At 41.0% G+C, this 27,199-nt stretch overlaps 1 protein-coding gene across 3 annotated transcripts in view; it reads right to left on the minus strand.

The window, feature by feature from the left end:
- Positions 1-23,489: 23,489 nt before the first annotated feature.
- Positions 23,490-27,199, minus strand: part of lpcat1 (lysophosphatidylcholine acyltransferase 1) — a 28,298-nt gene continuing 24,588 nt past the window's right edge. For all 3 annotated transcript variants that reach the window (XM_047383001.1, XM_047383002.1, XM_047383003.1), the window contains exons 11-14: positions 26,470-26,623; positions 25,702-25,800; positions 25,476-25,617; positions 23,490-24,580 (exon numbers count right to left, since the gene is read on the minus strand). In XM_047383001.1, coding sequence (XP_047238957.1) covers positions 24,447-24,580; positions 25,476-25,617; positions 25,702-25,800; positions 26,470-26,623 — 529 coding nt within the window. In that variant the 3' untranslated portion in view covers positions 23,490-24,446. The remainder of the gene's footprint in view (positions 24,581-25,475; positions 25,618-25,701; positions 25,801-26,469; positions 26,624-27,199) is intronic.

The raw sequence follows: 27,199 nt of genomic DNA on the forward strand, positions 1-27,199 counted from the left end.
AAACCACTGAGAATTAGTCATCCAGAAGGTTTTTTTTACTCAGCAAAGCATCCTTTAAAATGTTATTTTATGAAAATGTTTTTTCTGATCTTGCATTGTTAATGGTTGTTTGAAGGTATGCCAATTATTGCCTAAGTTAATTCCAAGATTAACTTAACTTTATTTCCAGATTCTTCAAGATAATCCTTGGTTCTCAAACATAAATAACATTGCATGGTAATGTTGCATCACTCTTTCGGTCATGGTTTTCAACCATCTTTAATCAACTTGTTTATATTGTACATAGCCCATTAGCCTTCCTTATTCCTTCATTTTGCTTGGTTATTTAGTTGGGTTGTTTTAGCATAGTAAAAACTTTGTTGATTGAAATATGTTTTTCTTTGAGTACTTATTTTTGTTAGGTTAATTGGTCTCTCTAAATTGCCCTTAGGTGTGTGAATGAGTGTGTGTATGGTTGTTTGTGTGTTGCCCTGCGATGGACTGGCGACCTGTCCAGGGTGTACCCCGCCTCTCGCCCATAGACTGCTGGAGATAGGCACCAGCTCCCCCGCGACCCACTATGGAATAAGCGGTAGAAAATGACTGACTGACTGACTGACTGACTACTTATTTTTGTTAATAAATTTGTGTGTTTTAAGAAAATGTGTGAATTCATACAGAGTTTTGTTGTTCAATAATGCCAGAGCTTGGCTCATCCCTTTCAATTTTGTCCTAATACCACCGCCTTATTGGGCTGGTATTCACAGGTCAACCCTTAACAGACCAAAGTATTATTTAATAAAATATTAAAGTATTAATAATTAAATAATATATTAATATTCATAATCACAACACACTGGATTAGCATTTAAGTCATCTCTTCTCAGCCCTATACTTTTTTTAATCTTCTTGCCCTTGGTCATATTTTTTTAAAGGTTCAATATTCAGTTTCATTGCTATGCGGATGACAACCAGCTCTACCTTTCCTCCAATTGACTGCACTGCCATTCTGGTTCATTCCCTGGTCACTTCCTGTCTTGATTATTGCAACTCCCTCCTGTCTGGTCTTCCTTTCAAATCTATAAACTCCAACTGGTTCAGAACGCTGCCTCCCAGATCATCACCAGAGCATCATCTTTCCATCACATCACTCCTCCTCTCCAGCAGCTCCGCTTCAAGTATCACATTGACTTTAAAATATTATTTTTCACACCACCACCTCACTCCCTCATAGCTCACCGTTCAGATTCAGAACAAGCCACACTTTCAGATCCTCATAATCCATCAGCCTCACTGTTCCTTCAGCTCGCATGTCCACCATGGGGTAAAGAGCCTTTGGACACTCTGCCCCTCCCCCAACTCTGGAACTCCCTACCACCTGACATCCACAACAATGAGTTGCTGGGCATGTTTAAATCTGGCCTTAAGACATATCGTTTTAAACCAGCCTTCTCTTTGTGACAAATGTCTTGACACAATGTTAACTTTCAAGAAGACGTTTATTCCTTTGAAATCTCCATGACCTCAACAATTTATGTAATTGTTTTTGTCTGGTGACTTTGAGAGTCTTGAAATTTGCTTGCAAATAAAAGTTTTATTAATACCCGGTTCAAGAATGACAGCGTGCAGCTTTGTGGCAACCACTTGAGATGATCCTGGAAACAGATATTAATATGAAGTAATAGCACCTGCCTCGGAAGGAGGGCAAGAACCAAAACAAAACAACCCAACCATGGTGGGCGGAGGGGGCCTCGGAAGGAAGGCAAGAGTTCAGAAGGACGGCCCGGAGGCCGTCCCCAACAGATCCAGAGTTCAGGCGGCCGGCCCGGTGGCCGTACCCGGCAGAACCGGCGATCAGCAGGCCGTCGACGTAGGGGCAGGCAATCAGCAGGCCGGCAATGTAGGGGCAGAAGGGCCAGAAACCAATGACAAATGTGACATGACAATCAGGGGAAAACACAGAACAGGTGTGGGCTTGGGGTGCAGGGAGACAGAAAACAAAGGACTAGACCAGGTAATATAACAAAAACACAAGCAGGTATGACAGTGAGAGCCTGGTTACATCCTGGACTGGTCCCCACAGAGAGGGCACCACAAAGACGAAGGGACAAACAACCATGCACACTCACACCATGCCAAAGGGCAATCTTTAGAGTAATCAATTAACCCAACAGTCATGTTTGTGGACCACCCACAGACCCCACGCATGCATGGGGGAGAACATGCAAACTCCATTTTTACTCCACCACCATGATGGCAGTGGAGATGATCACAGTATATTACAATCATATTAGTGCAACATAATATGGCTGAATAAATGTAACTGCTGTGACCTTGCTGTCGATTTTGCCTTCTCAGTCCATTTTTTCTCTAATATATCAGAAGACTAGTTTTCAACAGTTGAGTAAAGTTGAGTCAAAATTGTTCTCGAAAGTCAGACGTACAGAGGTGATCAAGTAAACCAGTTGTCCATATCGAATGCGCTTCTTTCAGGAAAGATGTTTATTTTGGCTCCATCCACTACAATATTTCTTTTAAATCAATTTTTTAATGGATGGCTTTGCATTGAAGATGACAGATGGCTTTTAGTGAAGGAGGGGCTGCCTGACAGACTACTAAGGATCCAGCCATGCTGGCCAAGTGAGGACGTTCAGAATGTGGTGTGCTTGGAGATGGAGGCTGGGCAGGGATCTTGATTCGTTGGTAAAAATCAGATATAAAAAAGCAATGTAAAATGACAGTAGTTATGCTATCGCCTCCTACCAGTCAGCATAACAGCTAGTTATTGGGGAGAATGAACACAGAATGGTGGACAGCAATTGCCTACAGAGGGGTTGCACTGGTTTCTAAGGTAACTCTTCCTGCTGCTCAGAGGACACGATAAGTGTCTTATCTGTCAGATTTAGATCTAGACTCTGGCTGGGCCATCCCAAAACTTCTATTATTTTGATATATGCTTGGAGTTACTGATTTTGTAACATAAAATCCTTCTTCATCTTTAGTTTTCTAGCAGACACCTAAAGGTTCTGGGTCAAACCCGACTCGTGTTTAAAGCTGGATAAAATTCCCCCAGGGAAGGATGCTGCCATCTCCACATTTTCCTGTGGATGTGGTGGTGTTTAGGTTAGGTGGTGTTTAGCATCACATGGAATGTCACCTCGCTGGGGGGGAAGGAGCCTGAGCTTGTGCGGGAGGTCGAGAGATATCGACTAGAAATAGTCAGGCTCGCCTCCACGCACAGTGTTGGCTATGGAACCCATCTCCTCAACAGGGGCTGGACTCTCTTCTACTCTGGAGTGGCCCACGGGGAGAAGCTGCAGGCTGGGGTGGGTTTGCTTGTCACTCCCCAGCTCAGCCGTCTAATGTTGGGGTTTACCCCAGTGAATGAGAGGGTCGCATCCCTGCGCCTTCGGGTTGGGGAGAGGTCTCTGACTATCATTTCAGCCTACAGGCCGAGCAGTAGTGCGGAGTACCCGGCCTTCTTGGCGTCCCTGTCGGGGGTGCTGGATAGTGCCCCTCCCGGGGACTCCATTATTCTGCTGGGGGACTTCAACGCCCACGTGGGGAACGACAGTGACACCTGGAGAGGCGTGATCGGGAGGAATGGCCTCCCCGATCTGAATCCAAGTGGTGTTTTGTTATTGGACTTCTGTGCTAGTCACGGTTTGTCCATAACGAACACCATGTTCAAACATAAGGGTGTCCATCAGTGGACTTGGCACCAGGACACCCTAGGCAGGAGGTCGATGATCGACTTTGTTGTCGTATCATCAGATCTTCGGCCGCATGTTTTGGACACTTGGGTGAAGAGAGGGGCTGAGCTGTCCACTGATCACCACCTGGTGGTGAGTTGGATCCGCTGGAGGAGGAGAAAGCAAGACTTGGCAGGCCCAAGCGCATAGTGAGGGTCTGCTGGGAACGTCTGGTGGACCCCTTGGCCAGGGATGTATTCAACTATCACCTCTGGGAGAGCTTTGACCAGATTCTGAGGGATGTTGGAGACATAGAGTCTGAGTGGACCATGTCCTCAGCATCTATTGTCGATGCTGCCGCCCATAGGCGGCTGACGGGTACCGTGGGGCCAAGCGTGCCGCGCCCGGGCGGTGGCAGAGGCAAAAACCCGGACCTGGGAGGAGTTCGGTGAGGCCATGGAGAAGGACTACCGGTTGGCCCCGAAGCGATTCTGGCAAACCGTCCGGCGCCTCAGGAGGGGGAAGCAGTGATTCGCCAACACTGTTTACAGTGGGGGCAGGGAGCTGTTGACCTCGATTGGGGACATTATCGGGCGGTGGAAGGAGTACTTCGAGGATCTCCTCACGCATTCCCTGGTGGAAACAGAGGCTGGGGACTCGGGGTTGGACTCTTTCATCACCCAGGCTGAAGTCACCGAGGTGGTTAAAAAGCTCCGCGGTGGCAGGGCTTCGGGGTTAGATGAGATCTGCCCTGAGTACCTCAAATCTCTGGATGTTGTGGGGTTGTCATGGTTGACACGCTTCTTCAACATTGCATGGCGGTCTGGGACAGTGCCTCTAGACTGGCAGACTGGGGTGGTGTTCCCCCTTCATAAGAAGGGTGACCGGAGGGTGTGTTCCAACTACAAGGGAATCACACTCCTCAGCCTCCCTGGTAAGGCCTACGCCAGGGTATTGGAGATGAGAGTCCGGCCGATAGTCGAACCCCGGCTTCAGGAGGAGCAGTATGGTTTTCGTCCCGGCCGCGGAACACTGGACCAGCTCTATACCCTCTACAGGGTACTCGAGGATTCATGGGAATTCATGCCCAACCGGTCCACATGTGTTTTGTGGACCTGGAGAAAGCATTCGACTGTGTCCCTCTTGATGCCCTGTGGGGGGTGCTCCAGGAGTATGGAATTGGGGGCACTTTGCTAGGGGCCATCCGGTCTCTGTACAAGCAGAGCAGGAGTTTGGTTTGCATTGCTGGCACTAAGTCAGACCTGTTCCCGGTGCATGTTGGACTCCGTCAGGGCTGCCCTTTGTCACCTGATTTCTAGGCGCTGCCAAGGACCAGAGGGGGTCTAGTTTGGGGACCAGAGGATTTCGTCTCTTCTTATTGCAGATGACGTGGTCCTGCTGGCCCGCTCTAGCCAAGACCTACAGCACGCACTGGGGTGGTTCGCAGCCGAGTGTGAAGCGGCAGGGATAAAAATCAGCTCCTCCAAGACAGACGGATCAGTGCAGCTGCCACAGTAATGCGGGCGCTGTGCCGGTCCGTTGTGGTGAAGAGAGAGCTGAGCTGAAAAGCGAAGCTCTCGATTTACCGGTCGGTCTACGTTCCTACCCTCACCTATGGCCATGAACTTTGGGTCATGACCGAAAGAACGAGATCTCGGATACAAGCGGCTGAAATGAGCATCCGCCGTAGGGTGGCCGGGCACTCTCTTAGAGATAGGGTGAGAAGCTCGGCCATCCGGGAGGGGCTCGGAGTAGAGCCGCTGCTCCTCCACATCGAGAGGAGCCAGTTGAGGTGGCTCGGGCATCTATACCGGATGCCTCCTGGACGCCTTCCTCCGGAGGTGTTCCAGGCATGTCCCACCGGGAGGAGGCCCAGGGGACGACCCAGGACACGCTGGAGGGACTATGTCTCTCAGCTGGCCTAGGAATGCCTTGGGCTCCCCCCGGAGGAGCTGGAGGAGGTGTCTGGGGAGAGGGACGTCTGGGCGTCTCTGCTGAGTCTGCTGCCCCCGCGACCCGGTCCCGGATAAGCGGAATACGACAAGTACGAGTACTCCTAGTAAAAACTTGCCAAATCCTTTGGCCAATGCCGAACAGCTTTTGGATGAGACAGTGTGACAAAACCTTCTCCTCTAAGATGTCAGGTCTCACCCCCACACAGATTAGTTTATAAGAGACTACCTCTAGATCTGGCATCTCAACCCCACTAAACACTTGTGGGATTAGCATAAGTGTCCTGTTTATCCCAGAGTGAGCAACACAACCACACTGGCTGACTTGCAACAAATGCTACTTGAAAAATTGGATGCCATTCCACAGCAGTGTGTGATCAAGCTGGTAACCAGAAAAAGCAGGAAGTGCCAGGCTGCTTTGATGAATTATTAAATTACCAGTATGTCTTGCTCCTTCACACTTTAATGATCCATTAAACATCAAAAAAGTGTCAGTTGTGGAACAAGCAGTTTAACATTTTGAAGAGATTATTTTGCAAGTTTTTCATTCCACCAAGCCTCATCTTCAACTCTGTTGGCTAACCGGAATATTCCTTACAAATTTGGCCTTATTTAAAAGGAAATAAAAGACTTGACAATGGTATAAAATGTATTGCAAAGAGGCATTGCTACAAGAAATAAAAAAATCAACCAAATAAATTTCCTTACTTTTTGAGCTAAGTTTATATAAAGCTTTGAATATTTTGTACCCTTTGTAGCCTCTCTGCAGTCTATAGCATTAGTTAGAAGTCGCAAATAACCAAGTGTCTAGGACAGCCAGACCTAATTTACAGTTTTTCAGAATCTCTATTATTGATGTGTTGACAGGTTGACAAGCTGGAATTGAGTCAAAAGTTGCTTCAAGAAAGTTGTTCAAGTTGCTTATTCGTTTAAGGGTGTACACACTTATCAATCAGGTTATTGCAGCTTTTTATTTTTTCCTTTTACAGATTTGTTTTTTTTTCATCAAAATATAAATTTTTAATATTAAATATCAGTATTAATTGATCAGTTAATATTGATCAATCCATTAACTTCCGCTTATCCGAGATCATGTCACAACATCCTCCAGCTTATTTTGGAGGAATTCAAGGCGTTCCCAGACCAGACCGGTGTCCCCCCCAGTGGGACGAGCCCAGACAACCATCCAGATCGGATGCTCAAATCATCTTCTCTGCATCGACTCCTTTCGATAAAAAGCAGTAACTCTATTTTGAGCTCACACACAAAGATGGCAAGTAATATAATTCACAGAAAGGTTTGTCAAATTTATGAAATGTTATGCATTTATTTATTTGTTTAGCATCATTTTATCAGTCACCGGTTCAGTGACATTTCCCTCTGGTTTTATTTAAGATGTGCAGTATGCAAGTAGTGGACCATATCTGGTATATTCTCAGTAGCCGGTCAGCACAGTATGAGTCGAAGAGATTGAATTTTTTTTATGTGATAATTATCCTTCAGACTTTCCACTGCTTGGTTGATTTTTCACTTAATTCCCTAATAAAAACAGCCTTGCCAAGTATTATTGCGAGGTGTTATTACCTGTGTATTAAAAAGAGATACACAGGTACACACCACAGAGTGTATCACTTACTTTTTTGTTTATTGCCATTACATGCATTTAGGTAGAAATTAAAATTTTCTTCTAAAAAAACTGAGATTCATCCACATCTCCAGTGCAAATGAAGTAACAGCAGGCAATCACACTGCCAATGAGCTCATCAGAATTCTGCTTAAGAGATGTTACGGTCGACCACGCTGATGTCTCAAACATCATGACATGAAGAGATGTTATTTCCATCTGCAACCATAGCTCACTCGATCCACATACAGTGCCCAAATTCTTATCTGAGGAGCGTAATGTTCAATTCCTTACCATGAAATACTCTGCAGAAGGTCACAGTATGCTGCATGCATGCACAGAGCTGATGGTATGCACAGTAGCTATGGAGGCAGCCAGGTCAGTTGAAGAATGCTTCTCCCAAGCATGTTTTTACAGCTTCAAACTTGTGCAATCTGTTCTTTCTGCACTGATTTAATGGACGTTATTCACATTTGAAACCCCATCAGTCTGAGATTTGCTGATGTTCTGGCTTCTGAAGATTAAAAAGTTCTGCTGGAAAGAGCAAACAACCAGATCCGCCACAGTTAATCTTCTCTCATTTGTTAGTTTTCACGCCTCTTTGATTTTAACATCAAACTGAAAAATGAAAATGGAAAAAAATAGAACAAAGATTTTCATCACTTTGTTTTATATGAATTTTTCTGAAACCTTCACCTCTTAAACAAAATTAGCACTTTCCTTAAAATGAACAGCAAAATTCTTCTTTTTGCTTTTAATATTTGCACAACAGCAAAAGCATAATACCAGTATGATACCAAAAAAAGTCAGCCAGGTGATGTTTTCTTTTAAAGTGTACAGTAATAAATCTCATTTTCTTAAATCTGAATGTTTCTGAAAACACTTTCTTGCAACAGGCTTTCAACAATTAAAACCCCTTTCTTAGTGGACATATTAACTGAATCAAATAAATAATTGAAAAATTGTGGCTGTACAGCCCTCATTAGTTACAACTGCAGCTGATTCACAGAATGACAGTAAGGTAGCTGCAGATTGAGGAGAATAACTCATAAACAATTATCAGTGTACAATCTGGTAAACTATCTTTAAAATAGCACACTCATGTTCACTCTTACTTTTTACTCTTGATGTACTGACTGCTGATAATTACTCCACAGAACCCCACTTGGAAAAATATTAAGAAAAAAAAAGATTCCTGCCATCTTAAAACAACTCTAATCTCTTTTGTAGTGGTTCTTTTATATGCTTATTTATGAACATCCACTATTTTCCTTTGAACATCTTTTTACATAGAAGTATCTGGTTAATTTTACTGAACACTGCTTTGACAACATATTTTATAATAACATAATACATTCTATTGTTGGTTACAGGTAACACAATTTATGTTGCAACACAATTTTCCCCATTCTGAACTTCATTCTGTTCCTCTGAACAGTGAAAATTGATTGTTTTATGCAGCAGGTACAATAGTGACTGATAAAAAATCATTCTAAAGACCCTTACTTCCAAAATTCTCAAACTATCCCTTTAAATATGATGCTGATGTTCATACAACCAAGACTAATTAAACAGCATCCAAATGTGTATAAATAAGAATAACTCTACATACGTGTAGAAATGTATTCTTAGTGGGTCAGTAAAGACCAACGAACACATGATTGTTAAACAGTGTAAATTAATTATTTAGTGATGGTTGGCTTACGATGTTATAAACAAGAAGAGGGTCTGTTTAGAAGAATAAAATAAAAAGCATTTCTCTAGTCAAATAATTGTTCCTGCCAGGTGTGAAAACATAAGTTCAACAACAAACCTGTGAACAGGCAATCTGTGCATAAATTAACAGTACAGGTACACACCATCTGCTTGCTGCTTTCATTTTCAGATGCCTCATAAAAACCAGCAACAGAAACCATAGCAACAAATATATAGAAAGGACAAAGTTCAAAGCGCTGAAATGTTTTAAATTCGGTGGCAATCGAGAAACGAGTTGAAACCTTATAATTTTACGCCTATGATATTACTGCACCCGTACGCCTGTTCTGATTGAAGCAACAACTCACAGCTTCCCTGCTGGCTGTCACGAGTCATTCATGCAATAAGCAGGAAATAAGTGACTGAAAGGAAGAAAGTGTGACCAGCTGAGGGAAGGCGCAAGAAAAGAACAAGGGGGCAGGGGGGATAGAGTGAAAGTGAAAATTAAAACACTTCATCACAAAATAACCCCAGGAACACATTCTGCATTACAGTATTGGTGGTATAAAACAACGTTACACGATGCAAGATTGATTTTAATACTACTTTTAATAACTTGCAAAAAAAAGTCTGTATTTTCAACTACTCTGTTGTTCTACTCTAGTTAAGTATTTATGAAAAGAAGGTGATAAAATGGTAGCTAAGTTCAAGGCTGCGGGTGTACACAGAGAGGACTCTGAATAATCATTGCTTTTTAAAGAAAACTGTTAAAATCTGCTACTGGTGTAAAATGTCATATTTCGTTAGCCTCATAGCATAATTGGCAATTAGACTTGGGCAAATGAACGCAAATTCATGCAAGAAAAAAGAAATAAATTAACCTAACAATCATGTTTTTGGAATGTGGGAGGAAGTCGGAGTATGCGGAGAGAATCTATGCATACATATGGAGAACATGCAAACTCCTTGCAGAAAGACTCCCAGCCGGGAGTCGAACCCAGGACCTTCTTGCTGCAAGGAAACTATACAGATGCATCGTCTTCCAAAAGTATTAATACCGCTTGAACTTTTTTACATTTTATTATGCAGCCGTTTCATAGAACTTTACGGGATTTTATATGATAGACCTTAATAAAGCAGTGTATTATGGTGAAGGTGAAGTAGAATGATACATGGTTTTCCAAATTTCTTATAAGTAGAAATATGAAAAGTGTGGCAAACAATTGCTTTCAGCCCCATTTGGTGTGAAACCCCTAAATAGAATCCAGTGAAACCATGCCTACAGAAGTCACATAATTAGCAACAAGAGTCCACCAGGTTGTGATTTAATTTCATAGCAAATCCAGCTGTGCTCTGAAGGTCTTGGAGGTTTGTTAGAATCTTAGTAAACATATGGCATCATGAAGACCAGGGAACACAACAGACAGGTCACAGAGCCATTTGTGGAGAAGTTTAAAGCAAGGTTATAAAACAGAGCACAGTTCAATGCATCATCCAAAAATGGAAAGAACCCTACCAAGACATGGCAAGAAAAGCATTAATCAGAAAAGCAGCCAAGAGGCTCACGGTATCTCTGGAGAAGCTGTAGAGATCCATAGCTCAGGTGGGAGCATTCACTGATAGTACAACTTCCTTTATGGAAGAGTCACAAGAAGAAATCCATTTGTGGAAAAAAACGCCATAAGAAATCAAATGAGCAATTTGACAAAAGTCATAAAGGGCCCAACAGCAAACATGCAGATGAAGGTGCTCTGTATGGATGACTGCACAACATTTTACTTTTTGGCTGACAAGTAAAACCCTACGTCTCCATCCAAATTGATGGAGTCTGAGTTATTTTGCAAAGATAATAGGCAAAATATTTTGCCTTTCTATGTGCAAAGCTGGTAGTTATACACCCCAAAGACTCACAACTGTAACTGCAGCAATTATGGACTCCTTTCTGTTGGTCAAAAAGAACTACAAGCAATATCTAGTTGTTTGTGGTTGCAATGTGAAAAAGTTCAAGGGGTAGTTTTGTAATATATTTGCAGTGCAGTGTGTATTTGCCAGCTTCAATGAACAACATCAGGCAATAAAAAACTTCTCTGTTTGCAGGGTCTCAGTGTTTGACACCGTTTCCTCTCCTGCACAGTATTTAAAGATTAGCTCTTTTTTTCTCTAATCTTAAAGTCAACTGGCAGGAGCGTCCAAATACGTCATTAAGCTAATCAAAAGTTAGCAATGTGCATACGTTATTTCTCTCACTCCTTTTTCTTGCTTTCTCTGAATCCCATCAGGAGATTTAGCGCAGTCAAACACTCTGCATATTTGCCGTCACCATCGGTTTGTTGAGCATTAAAAATGTTAATTGGAATCTTTTAAAAGGAAAGAAAATATTGCATTACCATCCCACCTCCTGCAGTCACAGCCTGTCAAAATGCAATATTCCAAATTAGATTGTATTTGGATAATCTTTTGAACTTTAATAGGTTTCCAGCCAGCAGGCATATTACTATTGGCACATCATTATTAAACAAAAGTGACACCGAACCATCACTTTCCAGATAAACGTTCGACACCGTGCAAATAATATTAGTTCTGCTTCCAGAGTCACCGGCTTATCTCCGGGATGCTATATTGGGTTCATATCCCTGTCGGCTGGTGAAGGCCTTCTGACGGAAGTGTCTAAATTTATGAGTAGCCTATATGTGTGTGGCGAATGCATGAATAGGTGGCTAGGTGTGTGTGTGTGTGTGTGTGTGTATGCGTCGCACATTGACACTTTTATATGTAAATACTAGCTTTGTATGTGTGTGTGGGTGGCTAGATGACTGCGTGCAAAACTGGATACATTCATATGTAAATAGGCGGTGTATGTGTGCCTGTATGTGCAGACGCGACCCATATCATGCTGTAATGAGATCCGCCACTGTTGGTTACCCTCAGACAGTGGTAATTATGGCTGTGGTGAAAAGGACCGATGCTGAAGGAAGGATGGATGCCTTGGCGTGAGCACATTCAGCCACACACGGGTCTCAGTCTCCCTGACAGAAGGCTGTGGGCTAAATGACAACCCGTGCGCTTTTTTTTTTTTTTTTTTCCCAGCAGAACAGCAATTCTACTCCTTTAACTGGAAATTATGAATTAGACCCGCATGCGCTTTCTGAGGAGCCTAAGGACGTCTACCTGTTCATGCATTCAGTAACATATTTAGAGGGCATTCTAAGGGATGTTTTCCAGCATGATGTAAAGAGATACCAATAAAAACAAGGAAAACGATAAGAGAAATGCGTTTTGTTTCTTCATTCAGCCGTAGAAAGATCCTCACTCAATTTGGCTGGTGACGCTTTCAGGAATGGTGAATTGAACATTACAGATTGTACCAGCGAGTCAAGTGGTCCGCAGGATGTGTTAAATGGACCAAGACGTTGGACTTTATTGAAATGAGTGGGATTTCAAGCAAACTCTAAAATGAATAAAACGAAACTGTTTGTAATACATCTACAGAATTATGTGACATACTCTCAATTCTACAGTAAACTAATATTTTAGCTGTGTGTTTCCTTGAAAGCAGAGTACGAGCACACACATTGTTTGTATAATACGTCTCTCTTTCACTTACTTATTAAAGACTACAATGATCACACGCCTTGATAATTAAAACTAGACAAGCACCAAGAAATCAGGTTGTGATCAAAGTCTGCTGATTTTCAACTTGATCAGCATTGGTTCACCCTGCCAAGCACTACCGAGTCACACCAACAGCAACATACTTCAGTGTGGATGGTGTTACAGAGTAAAGAAGACACGAGGTTAGCAAATTTTAGTATCATTCTGTTGTTGGTTTTCTCTTAGAAAAGACTTAAGAGGAAGCTTTTAAAAGTAAAACTAATTTCTGCCATAATGAGGTGTGTTAAGATGCTGTACACCTGGAGTTCAGCAAAACTGATCCTTAATCCTTTTGAGCTTTCAACGCCTGTCTTTCACTGGAGATTCTGGATTAGAAAATGTTGGCTGCCTTTGAGATAGATATTACAGTTAGAATCTACATGCGGTAGGGAAAACACACAGCATCACTGCAGTTTATGTAGGCAAAGTTTGCTATTAAAACATGTTAATTGAGAAAATGTGTAATCACTGCTTAGGTGTGAACCCTAATGAATTGCACTTCTATATTAAATACACCCCTTTTTCCAATGCATTGATTTGTACAAGCCAGGTTTATATAAAAAAATACAGACTCAACACTGTCATATTGGATCCATGACAGATGAGAACGAGAAGAGAAGCACGCTCTGAAACAACCTCCTTCAGTGAGCGTGTATCCTGTCCCATGTTGATTCTAACATCTTTCATCTCCGTAATTGTCCTTGTGTTCTGTTTTTCCCCCGCAGAGAGGCTTGGTCTGCGATTCTGCTGACAGCCTGCTCTACCTCATGGGCTCTTCATCTCTTTTTCTCACCGACAATCTCATCAAACCGAGTTCTAATTCATTTCCTTGGTACTTGCCTTGAACCTTTCAACCACAATTTTGCTCCTTTTACACCTCTCCATCTCTGAGAAAAGCATTTCCTCCTTGCTTGTCTCAATGGCTAATGGACTCCAGGTGCATCTTTTGTACTGAGGGTCCCTTAATCAAATGTATTTTTCACTGCCTCATATAGGCAACACGGGGGAGAAGCATAAAGGATAAGACAATATTCTATGAGTGGAAGCCATCGACCATTAATATGGTGCACTCAGAGTGCACGTGCACATACCTATTTTCAACAGCTTTTTATGTGGATACCTCTTCAAATGGCTTGGTTGAATGGCTTTTATAGCTGCCTGTCGACAAGGCCATTTTTTGCAGACTCCAAACCATCTTAATCATGTTTTTGAATGCTCCTGGCATAGCATCCATCTAATCATTGTAGCTGTAGTGGTATCTATCCGTCTTGGGAATGACATATACAAGTCCTGCACAGTGGTCAGAGGGATTTTAAGCCATTCTTCTTGCAGGATAGTGGCCAGGTCACTACGTGATACTGGTGGAGGAAAACATTTCCTGAGTCGCTCCTCCAAAACACCCCAAAGTGGCTCAATAATATTTAGATCTGGTGACTGTGCAGGCCATGGGAGATGTTCAACTTCACTTTCATGTTCATCAAACCAATCTTTCACCAGTCTTGCTGTGTGTATTCGTGCATTGTCATCCTGATACACGGCACCGCCTTCAGGATACAATGTTTGAACCATTGGATGCACATGGTCCTCAAGAATGGTTCGGTAGTCCTTGGCAATGACGCGCCCATCTAGCACAAGTATTGGGCCAAGGGAATGCCATGATATGGCAGCCCAAACCATCACTGATCCACCCCCATGCTTCACTCTGGGCATGCAACAGTCTGGGTGGTACGCTTCTTTGGGGCTTCTCCACACCGTAACTCTCCCGGATGTGGGGAAAACAGTGAAGATGGACTCATCAGAGAACAATATATATTTCACATTGTCCACAGCCCAAGATTTGAGCTCCTTGCACCATTGAAACTGACGTTTGGCATTGGCATGAGTGACCAAAGGTTTGGCTATAGCAGCCCGGCCGTGTATATTGACCCTGTGGAGTTCCCGACGGACAGTTCTGGTGGAAACAGGAGAGTTGAGGTGCACATTTAATTCTGCCGTGATTTGGGCAGCCGTGGTTTTGTTTTTTGGATACAATCCAGGTTAGCACCTGAACATCCCTTTCAGACAGCTTCCTCTTGCGTCCACAGTTAGTCCTGTTGGATGTGGTTCGTCCTTCTTGGTGGTATGCTGACATTACCCTGGATACCGTGGCTCTTGATACATCACAGAGACTTGCTGTCTTGGTCACAGATGCGCCAGCAAGACGGGCACCAACAATTTGTCCTCTTTTGAACTCTGGTATGTCACCCATAATGTTGTGTGCATTTCAATATTTTGAGCAAAACTGTGCTCTTACCCTGTTAATTGAACCTTCACACTCTGCTCTTACTGGTGCAATGTGCAATCAATGAAGACTGGCTACCAGGCTGGTCCAATTTAGCCATGAAACCTCCCACACTAAAATGACAGGTGTTTCAGTTTCATTGTCCAACCCCTGTATATACACACAGTACAGACCAAAGGTTTGGACACATCTTCTCATTCAAAGAGTTGTCTTTATTTTCATGACTATGAATATTGTAGCTTCACACTGAAGGCATCAAAACTATGAATTAACACATGTGGAATTATATACTGAACAAATAAGTGTGAAACAACTGAAAATATGTCTTATATTCTAGGTTCTTCAAACTAGCCACCTTTTGCTTTGATTACTGCTCCGCACACTCTTGGCATTCTGCTGATGAGCTTCAAGAGGTAGTCACCTAAAATGGTTTTCAGGAGGAGTTCCCAGAGATGCTTAGCACTTATCGGCCCTTTTGCCTTCACTCTGCGGTCCAGCTCACCCCAAACCATCTCGATTGGGTTCAGGTCCGGTGACTGTGGAGGCCAGTTCATCTGGCGCAGCACTCCATCACTCTCCTTCTTGGTCAAATTGCCCTTACACAGCCTGGAGGTGTGTTTGGGGTCATTGTCCTGTTGAAAAAGAAATGATGGTCCAACTAAACGCAAACCGGATGGAATAGCATGCCTCTGCAAGATGCTGTGGTAGCCATGCTGGTACAGTATGCCTTCAATTTTGAATAAATCCCCAACAGTGTCACCAGCAAAGCACCCCACACCATCACACCTCCTCCTCCATGCTTCATGGTTGGAACCAGGCATGTAGAGTCCATCCTTTCACCTCTTCTGCGCCGCACAAAGACACGGTGGTTGGAACCAAAGATCTCAAACTTGGACTCATCAAACCAAAGCACAGATTTCCACTGGTCTAATGTCCATTCCTTGTGTTCTTTAGCCCAAACAAGTCTCTTCTGCTTGTTGCCTGTCGTCAGCAGTGGTTTCCTAGCAGCTATTTTACCATGAAGGCCTGATTCACACAGTCTCCTCTTAACAGTTGTTCTAGAGATGTGTCTGCTGCTGGAACTCTGTGTGGCATTGACCTGTTCTCTAATCTGAGCTGCTGTTAACCTGCGATTTCTCAGGCTGGTGACTCGGATTAACTTATCGTCTGCAGCAGAGGTGACTCTTGGTCTTCCTTTCCTGGGGCGGTCCTCAAGTGAGCTAGTTTCTTTGTAGCATTTGATGGTTTTTGAGACTGTACTTGGGGACACTTTCAAAGTTTTCCCAATTGTTCGCACTGACTGACCTTCATTTCTTAAAGTAATGATGGCGACTCATTTGTCTTTACTTAGCTGCTTTTTTCTTGCCATAATACAAATTCTAACAGTCTATTCAGTAGGACTATCAGCTGTGTACTGTATCCACCTCCTGCACAACACAACTGATGGTCCCAACCCCATTTATAAGGCTTGAAATCCCACTTATTAAACCTGACAGGGCACACCTGTGAAGTGAAAACCATTTCAGGTGACTACCTCTTGAAGCTCATCAACAGAATGCCAAGAGTGCGGAGAAGCAATCAAAGCAAAAGTGGCTACTTTGTAGAACCTAGAATATAAGACATATTTTCAGTTGTTTCACAGTTTTTTGTTCAATATATAATTCCACATGTGTTAATTCATAGTTTTAATGTCTTCTGTGTGAAGCTACAATATTCATAGTCATGAAAATAAAGACAACGCCTTGAATGAGAAGGTGTGTCAAAACTTTTGGTCTGTACTGTATATCAGTGGCAATTGCTCTAAGACTGCAAGGGAAGCGCAGCTTCCAATACATTGTCAAAAAATAAGTGATCAAATATATACTGTTGTGTGTACATGTCATTGACTAAATATGCAATACAACGCGCTCAACTTTTGTTCAGAATCAGCTTCTTATCACAGAGAGAGAGAGAGAGAGAGAGAGAGAGAGAGAGAGAGAAAACCTCTGCTTGCTTTACACCTAACACCATCGAAGTGGTGTTAGGTGTAAAGAAATCAAACTATGCAGGTGAGTATATCTAATAAATTATCTTAATAAAACAACAAAATTTCACAAACAGCTCTTATCTACCTATTCTAGCACCCTTTGTGAAAACCTGACTTACAATAAATGAAATCTCTGAGGCTTCGTGCTAAATTATAAAACTCGTCAGGCTGGAAATGTATTTAACACTGATTCAAGAACCCAGCAGTGATCAGCAAAATGCCGTTTTCTTTTTCATGAATAACAAAGCATAAAGTTCGTTTTTAGAAAGTTTTCTTTTAGAACTTCTTGCTTTATAATCCATTAAACATTCAATGCTGCTGGAAATTAGCAGTATTACTTACTAAAGTTAACAGTAGTGACAGTCAGGCAGCTCAGCTGTGCTGAGAATTTTGTTCCTGGGCTCATGTAAGACATTCAGGAGGTAATAAAAATAAATAAAAACCTGCTTAGAAAGCAATGGTCCCAGTAACAATGTAAGGCTGGATATCTTCAAAGAAGGCCAAGGAATATGAAACAGTCTTTAAATGAGCAGAGCTGTTATAAAGAAGTGCAGGAAAACCCACTTGAAGGCATGTTGCTGCCTTCAGTGTGTAATAAGGTAAGTTGAGCTCCTTCAAAGTTAGCTGGTGTGTGTATTTTTATCTAGGCCAATAACAATTTTCACTATTAATATTGCTCTCATGGCTGATAACCAATATTTACTGATACTAAATATATTTCTCTTTGCTTTTAACAACATGAAAAATAACAACCACACAGATGACATTGCTTCTCTGCTCTAATTACCAACAATCCTGCGCTACATCACAATCACACGGTCAAACAAATATCAACAAATGCCAACAAGATGGAAATAAATATTTGTTGTTAATATCAGTCTAGTTTTAGTAATGGGAATGATACACACATTAACAAATGACTAACATCAGCCGATACCGATGTTAAAGCCGGTATATTGTTCATCCCTATTTTTATGACCATCTTTACTTTGTTGTTGTTGTGTGTGAAACACGCTTGTTAGGCAGCACTTTTTGTCGTCTGCATTTCTAACCGTCTATGTCAACAGGGGAATAACACCCAAAATCAGATAAATAAAAGGGGTTGGAGTTTTATTGATGCAAATCTAAATTGAATCCCTTAATTTTCATCTTTTACCAGCTGCTCTACTGGTGAACTCACATCTTGCAAGGGCACATCCGTGTATCGATAGGAATTGGTTCATCTTAACATTCCTTTTGACCACATATTTAAGTTTGGAGAATCCCATTGGCTAAACAGGATATAAAGACATGGAGTGGCCAGTTCTATGTTAGAGTAAAGGTTTTCTGAAAGAAAACATAATAGACCTTGAGAAATATTTACTTGTCTGATCATTTTTGAAAATAAGCTGCCCTGAAGTGGCAGCATATGAACAGTTTAGGTTTTAAATAAGTTAGTAAGTAATTAGGTAACAGCTCAAAAAAGGACATGTATTTTTTTGTGTGTGAATAAAAGGTCTTCGTTAACATGTCTTACCTTGTGGTCCCCATTTAAAATAATTTGACATTAAAATTTTAAGCATGAATTATAAATAATTAATATTTGGCCTTTCCTTTACTTTTTAAAGTCAATACATAATTTTTCAAAAAAGTTTTTGAAAAAATAACTAGAAGTGAGTACCATATATGGATGATGATATGTCATCTGGAATCTGATTTACCGCAGCTGTACAGAGGAAGTAGCCTTTTTCTTAATACCAATGACATTTTTAACTGGAATTTGTCAAATAGATGTATGGCTGAGTACCGGCAGCAGGAAACAGATGGAGTGAGCTCTTTTGCCAAAAAAATCATCTATACAGGAAATATGGGTGAACTCCATGAAAGAAAACATGAAGAATATAGATGCCTCTTCACCCATCAACAGTCTCTGTTAGAAACACTTTTTGCTAAAGAATTATGAAACAACTGGAATCTTAAAATTTAAGAGAAGGAACCAGACAGTAGTCTGTTGTGGTTATGCCAGATAGCTCCAGCAAGGCAGAGCAAGAAGTAACAGCAGCTGTTCGTCAGAATAATGTTTATCAGTAAAAAAAAAAAAAATGGTTTTTTACCTTCTGATCTCCTCTGTCTGTGCCAGACATCTACTGATATGTGCAGATCAAGTTTAAGTATCGCTCTCTCTAATCAATCCTCCTGTATGTTTAGCTGTGGCTCGTTCTTCATGTAGCATTAGGTTGAAGTGACTTTTTAGGATCAGTCCACATGTTGTTGTGGGAAAGCTAAGTGGAGACAGACTAATAGTGTCGCATGACAAACATTATGCTCGCAATGAAGTTTTTACAGCTACACTGCAGTAGTGTACTTAAACTCTCACACATAAAACATGGACTGAACAAGCAACACTTCCACAACCGCTGCCTGGCTCACTATTATAATGTGGGCTCCAGTAATACATTTCGTTAAGAGGAATATGCTGACACATGTCTGTGCACATCAGAGGAATACTGCTGGCCAGAACCGTTACAGAAGTTACGTCTTTGAACCTAAATGGCGGCAAAGCTGTAATTTTGAAATTACAGTTTTCATCATAAATGGTCATTCCCTACTTTGGTGAATTACAGGCTGATTGGAACATAGGCATGACACTTTTAAATCCTTTAGAAGGGTGCTGGTTTGCCAGGTCTCCTAACTAATGCAATAAATAACATTACTCCTGACTTCTTATTTGTGGTAATATTTCTCTTTACTTGCTCCTTGCTATATTCCTTTTATTTTTTGAACTCAAATTAGAGCTGGAGATTCTGTTATCAATACTGTTGTTTTGGGTGTCTGTCTTGGTATGCAACAATATTTATATATTTTTACATTTATACATTTTCATGCTTCTTTTCATATTTTGCAATGTCACAGATGCAAATTCATAGAACTATCATAAGGCATCTGGCTATTGTGTGTTTTTGACTGTCCAGTAACAGTTTAAGGGGTAACGCAAAGGATTCATGCCACATCCCATCTGTGCTGGGGTTCAAAATGACCGCAATTCCAAACATAGTCTAAATTAACTGCTTTTTAGACGGAATTTAGGACTCTTGTTATTTTCTGATGACAAAAGCATAAAATGGTGCAAATGAGAGCAGCTATCTTGGAATTAAGCCATTATAAAATACGGTTAATGTCAATACAACAGGAGGGCCTAAAACGGCTGTAAGTTATTTTACAAAGGAGAGGCGATGACATAATTGATATGCTAATCAGTGAACTCACATGTATATTTGTGAATCTCATTTAAGACAAAATATGATAAATGAATGAGGACTAGTTCTTATTGGAGCTGGAAACTCACTTCAGAATGTTTAGTTGGTGAACTATGAACATGAATTAATTTATTTTGACCTGGCTGATGAAAAGGAGCAACGCTGGTTACAGATCCAAAAACAACTGAAAGATAAAAGTTTCAAAAATGATGATATATGCATTTTAAGGAGAGACGTTGAAAGTCTTCAATAAGAATTATCAAAAACATCACAATGCTGATTAAAAATGTCCATAAACGTTTTTGTTGAACTGTGGAATTACCTGCCAAGAGGTATAAAAACTGAAAAGGCCAGAAAGTCTGAACAAGGATATATTTTGTATGATAAAAGGGAAAGTAAGTAAAACCAACAGATGTTCACAGTTTGGAGTTCATACATCTATTTCAAGCCTAAAGCCTAAAGAAAAAAATCCCTCTGATTGGATAAAGGAAACCAAGATATTCAGCCTTTGTACCAGAATTATTTTTAAAGCTTTTTGAAGCTTATGTCAAACCAATCAGTTCTATAAAAGGGCAGCTGGTATTTAGGTATTAAGCAGTTATTAAGAAAGAAGCCCGGATAAAGGACCCTGCGGAGCTTGAACATCCCTATGGAAAAATAAGAATGGCTGTTCTTCATCGGACTGAACAGATGGATGTCTGACATAAAGGAGGAGAAGGAGGAGGAAAAGGCAGAGTTACAGTCAGGGTTGGAATTTTGAGAGGCAATCTGGAGGTGTTGCGTTTCTGAACTGGGAGTCCTTTTCCATAGTTAGAATAGTGCATATATATCTCTATATGCAAAAAGCTTGAGCCTGGCACCGCATTTACTGCTGTGAAAACAATGGATTGTTCATTTAAGCGTGCCTAATGAGATCTTTGCACCCGGGTCCCTGTTATTCTGCCACCAACATGTTGAACCTTTACAAACTCACCATGGCTGTATGCATGCTCAAAATAGTACCGGAAATATCTTGCTTCCTTTGATAGCAGGTTCTTGATGCACCCCAGGTGACCTCCTACAAACCTTGGACCAAACATCTGCGCTCTGGCTTCTTTTTAACATTTGGTGCACTCTTCGTTTGGTGTGAAGGGGGCCTTCGGGAAAACCAGACGTGAATGAAGACGTGATTGAAGAAAAAGGAAAAAAAAGGAATAAATAAACGGTGGATGGCACAATATGTAAACATAAATCAAATTAAATCAGTGACAAAAGGGTTTGCGGGTGATAAGTTACACAACAATACTGACATTCAGCAGCAACAAAGAACGCAGGACTAAAACTGAAGCAGACATTTTTAGTCTGACATGTCATCAATCACTACACCCCACACACACTAATATATTTTTTCTTTAGCAGTGAATAGTTAAACAGAATCAGGTCACAGCTTAAATCTGCTGAGAAGCAGAAATATTTAAATAACGCCAACTGAACAGGAATGCGACAGTGAAATCAAAGCCAAGACGTAGCTGCAGTTGCTGGTTGAATAGAGTTGAAAAGACAAGATTTGACAGCAGAAGAGATCATCCAGCTTCTGAGCTAGACTTTAACACAAGGGTAACTCTACAAAGGATGTAGCAAATCTGTTTGATTCATGAATCAAATGTAATTTAGAGCTACACCAGTTTATAAACTACAGGTATACAAGATTCACAGTTTCTATGAAAAAGTATGATCACCAGTTAACTTTTTTTTAATCACAATACCACCATAAATTTTGGTATGTTGTATCTGGCTTTATGTGGCAAAAAGTAGTAGCGCATATTCATGAGGTGGAAGAAAAACGATCCATTATTTAACATTTTATTAAAAGAAAAATCTAAAAATGTGGAGTAAATTTGTATTCAACCCATAAATTAATCCTGTACAACCCACTAGTTAGTAAATCCAACATCCACTGTCGCTTAATGGAAAAGATTATTTAAAGGCAAACTTTGCCTGTGCAACTAAAACAAGATAATCCCAAGACTTCCTGCAAGTTTGAATAAAAGATTCCTGAATCCAGACCCAAGTTAATCTTTATAGCCAATGATTTTCAATTAGTTCTCATTAGAGTTCTAGTAGAATTTCAATCAAGTGTCCTCTTTACTGAACTCCCCCCTCTCTAAAAGAACCCATAGAAAAACTGATAACGGAGTCAAATCTTTCACCCTGCAAAGTGCAGATGCCACCAGTTATCTCCAGTATAATTGCTTTGCTGTTTTTTAAAGTTCAGGGAGTGGGATTAGATACACGTTAGACTGAACCGTGAGGAGAAAGATTTTTCTTTGACAAGATGACAAGTGGAGATGGTTCTCTAAATACTGTGACCAGATTCCAGTCCTTCTCATAATGGTCTGGACCCACCTTTTTAAAGCAGGAGAATCTAAGGATGACTGCAGAGAAGTGCTGCTCAATGTGCAAGTTATATGTTCTCCACAAAGCTTCTTCTTCACCCCCTGAAGGCAGGTCTTAATTGTTAGACGTGAAATCTCCAGTCTGCCTCTCTTTCTTTGACTGTTTTCTTCTTCCTCCTCCAACCCCTCTCCCCTCCCCTCCCCTCCCTCGAGCTATTAGGAATTGGATTTGGAGCAGAACGATCCATTTAGTCTCTCTCCTCCACTACGATGCCTCTCTCCCTGCTTCCACACCTCCCCTGCACGTTTGGCTCATCAAAGCCCAGGCTTAATCTATCTATTTTTACCTGAAGGAATGAAAGGAAGGGATGAGGTAATGCTTTTCCTGTCCATCAGGTGGGCACCAGTGCATGGGGTGCTCTCTGCTGCATGTAAGCACAGGAGTTTAGCGCCACCATCTGGACTGTGAGTACAAGAGCAGAAAGATGAAAAAACACTGCCTGTAACCGCACAATGTGATTGGCTGAATTAACCCTAGGAAAATTTCAAAATATCTCAGTGAAACCAAGATATGCAGATTACAGCATTCCTTCACATTTTCACCCCATTATCCGATACTTTTCCTGACTGTAATTTCCCTTTGATGTTCATTTTAAAATTGTAAATACAAAACTTGACCATAAGGAAGGAAGGAAGGTACATAGTATGGAAAGAAGGTAGGAAGGGAGGTATATAGAAAGGAAGGAAGGTATGTAGGTAGGTAGGGAGGAAGGTATATAAGATGGAAGGTTTTTAGAAGGAGAGGAAGGATAAGTAGATAAATGGATGAACAGATGGATGGTTGGAAAAAATTGTGAATAAAGTCTGAAAACACAAATCTTAGTTTAAGTACTGCTTCTCAGTTTCTGAGAAGTCAAATGTTGTGAATGAGTGAAAGCAAAGCTCCACCTGCTGGACATAAACAGAAAGTGACAATGCTACAAGTGAAAGAGTTTTAATTGTGTAACAACAGCACAGAGATCTGATATCTGTGCTAATGATTCCTGTTCAGAAACAACAGTGAATCATGACAGTGATACTGCAGTCAAAGGGTGGAAAATGACTTTTCAACTTTTCCAGAAAAAAAAAAAAAACAGAATGCAGAGAAACACCAAAAAAACAAAAACAGGAAATGTTTCAAAGGTATTAAATAAAAAAAATAAGAATATTAGCCTAGCATGGTCCTGCCCTTCTTTTAACTGAAATAACTACTTTGAGATAAAGGTAAAACAGCAACAACATTATGCTGTTGCAGCTGAAAATGTATTTTTTCACCACAGAGTTGAGCTCTGCATTCAGGCAGTCAGACTAATATGTCCTTGGTCTTAGCTTTTCTTTACATCATTTGCTATTTTACATGCATTACCACTAAGAAGCAGTTTCAACAGTGAATATTTAAAAAAAAAACTACAGTATTTTTAAAAATCCTCACCTGTTTTCTCATTCTTAAGCAAGTAATAAAATAATCAGAAACCAGTTTTGCTCCTTGCATATAACAGTTGATTTTACAGTAAAGCCACAATTGTAGTATTCTTTTTTGTTTTCTTTTACCTGAATTATTGCTTCTTTGTTTTCAATCAGTAGCAAAGACCGATGAGGTGGTGTCTGCTGTACCTGAGAGCTTTCTACTGAGAAAAAAGCTACTTTAAAAATTGACTGGCTTCCTGTTTATTTGAAGAAATAAATAGGTCATTTATGATATAAAACAAAACGCTTCTTTACATATGTTCTCAAAAAATGTAAGAAAAAGAAAACTGAATGAAGACATGGAACACAGACAACTCCATCAAAGATGTGCTTTTTCTTTACCAGCACTTTAAGGCACAGAGGTGGCAGTGAATCTACAACATCTAGATATAACCATCAAACCAGGCACAAGAAAACAGACTCTGTCATTTAGTTGTCTTTGTTGTGGCTCTGTCCGTTGCAGCTCTGGAGTCGACCGGTGCAGTCGCTACGTGGATGATCCTTAAAATTGAGGCAATCCACAGAGAAGTGTGGGCGCTGCTTTATGAGACACTGAAGCTCATCTAGACATAGGAAGAGACAAAAAAAATGGTTCAAAAGATTTTCTGCTCTTTTTAATTATTTAGAAATTAAGGTACAATAGTGATCCTTTCAGATTATAACAGAGTATAATCAAAGTGTTCGTCTCTGTTTCGCTGATTCAAACATGCGGATCTGAAATCTTCTGGATTGTTTGTGATCAAAGAAGAACACAATTTATAGGACGACTGCAGATGGCATTTATCTCCTCTAGATGAAGGAGTCATATCTCACATGGTTTAATTTATGCAATGTACCTGCAAATGCTACATATGCTTATTTAGTGGCCTGCAAAAGTATTCACTTCTCTAACCATTTGATATTGCAGCCTAAACCTTCTTTTTCATTGGGGTTTTGTGATAGACCAGCAAAAAACAACTCTTAGCTATTAAAAAGAAAAATGACAGATGATTTCCCCATAAATAAAGTAGCCCAATCTGAGTCATCTGAACATCAATGTCTAATTTATGCCACAACTTTATGCTGGATTGATGTCTAACTGGATCATTCTGACACATGGATTAGGGCTGCATGTTTAGGGCTGTGATCCTTCTGGAAGGTGAACCTCAATCCCAGTCTCAAGTCTCCTGCAGCCTCTAACAGGTTTTGTGACAGGATTCCCTGCCGAAGAGCATGATGCTGCCACCACCATGTTTTACAATGGGAATGAAGTGCTTACGGTAACATGCGGTCTCATCTGACCATAGCACCTCCTCGCTGTGTTCAATAAATGCTTATGGATCTCTGCAGCTCCTCCAGAGTTATAATGAGGCTTTTATTACATATAAAAACAGTGAAGACATTGAAGTAAGTGGTTGTCAAATAGAACACTTTTGCAAGGCACTGCAAATAGCATTACGCAGAGAAACAGGATCTTACCATAAGTGATCTTCCGCATGTCGGATGCTTGAAGTTGAAGAAACAGAGGAGAAAGCTCCACTTCTTTTACTCCCAACATTATTTCCAAGATGACAGCCAGATCATCCTCCGCGATTTCTCCGCTGTCCTCATTCTCATACATCTACACACCAACGGGTCGTTTTAGCACAGTGGTTCAAAAAAAAAACTGCAACATCACACTAAGGCTGTTGTTGGAAGTTCTCACCTTGAAAGCCAGTTTTAATGTGTCCATGGATTTATGAGGCCACTGTACAGTAGACAGAGCGATGATATAGTGTCTGACATCTATCTTTCCATCACCAGCCTGACATAAAAGGCATATTTAGTAAACAAACGTAGATCAGGAAGCAAGTTAATGTCATTTGCACCAGTCTGACTGCACCGAGCAGTTAGGAACCCTAAAATCTGATCAGGTCAAGAAACTCATCAGGTTTTTCCATGTATGTTCCAGGGCTGCACGGTAGGTTCAAATACCAGCCTGGGCTCTTTGTGCATGGAGTTTGCACGGTCTCCCCTTCCATGCAAGGGTTCTCTCCGGGTACTCTACCGTCCTTTGACAGTTCAAAAACATGACTGGTAGGTTAATTTGTTACTCTAAATCTCCCTTAGGTATGAGTGTTTGCATGATTATCTGTCCTATGTGTCTCTGTGTTGCCCTGTGATGGACAGGTGACCTGTCCAGGGTGGACCCCGCCTCTAACCCAATGACGGCTCTAGATGGGCAGCAGCTGCCCCACCCCCGTTTGTGTGAAATCCTTTAAAAAAGTATCAAATAAAAACAGCTTATTAACTTCTTAGTATGAGGAGGATAATTTCAAATCTTTTGTCCTTCAGCTTATTTGTGATTTTTATGAATTGCAATAAGCCTTAAATATTCTCACCACTCACATTTTACAAAAATGACAGAAAATAGCATATGAATATTTGAAGTGGTTTAAGGTTGGAGGTGCCGTCTCTATCTTTCCTTTTTTACCTGATCAAAGAGGCTGTGGACTTGTCGAAGCGTGTCTGTGACTGGGAGGTTGAGAAACTGGGCAAAGTCCTCCAGTCCCAATCTATCCCCTTGTAGCTTTGTGGCTCTTCTGGCCTCCTCTTCAAGCATGTTGTCTGTGGTCCCTGTTTTTAACCTGTCATGATAAGAGCAAGAGTGAAAAACTCTGTGTGTTGTGTACAGAAAGCTGGTAAAATCTTGTTTTGTTGGACTGCAAAAAAACAAAAATCTAAAATCAAAGCTGCCATAGGAAATATTTAAAGGTCAATGATTAAAAACTTTTTGGACCTGTTCTTTACTAATATTACTTTTCTACATTTATGCTGTTATTGTCTAAAAAAACATAAATAATCCTAATATATTTTCCTGATTATTACCTAAACTGTCACCCAGTTTTAATCCTTCTGCTAAATGTTTGTGGTAGAACGTATCTGTGGACGTTGGTGGCACCACTCCTCTGCAGCCATGCAATGGAGGCAGCAACCCTACATATCACCATGGTCACACCATCCCCAGTATGAAACAGGGGAATGGCAGCATCATGCTGTGGGCATACTTTCCTTTATTATACTGTTTTGGGTATGCTGCATTATAGGAACTCATTTTACAAAGCAAAAGACACTGAGAACCATTATTCCGACATTTCAATTTGAGATCTATTTTTTTATTATTAAAGGAAAAACAGCAAGATCGGGTTTTAACTACATAGGTG

The sequence above is a fragment of the Girardinichthys multiradiatus genome, chromosome 13 (assembly GCF_021462225.1).
Source record: "Girardinichthys multiradiatus isolate DD_20200921_A chromosome 13, DD_fGirMul_XY1, whole genome shotgun sequence".
Classification (NCBI taxonomy): Eukaryota; Metazoa; Chordata; class Actinopteri; order Cyprinodontiformes; family Goodeidae; genus Girardinichthys; species Girardinichthys multiradiatus.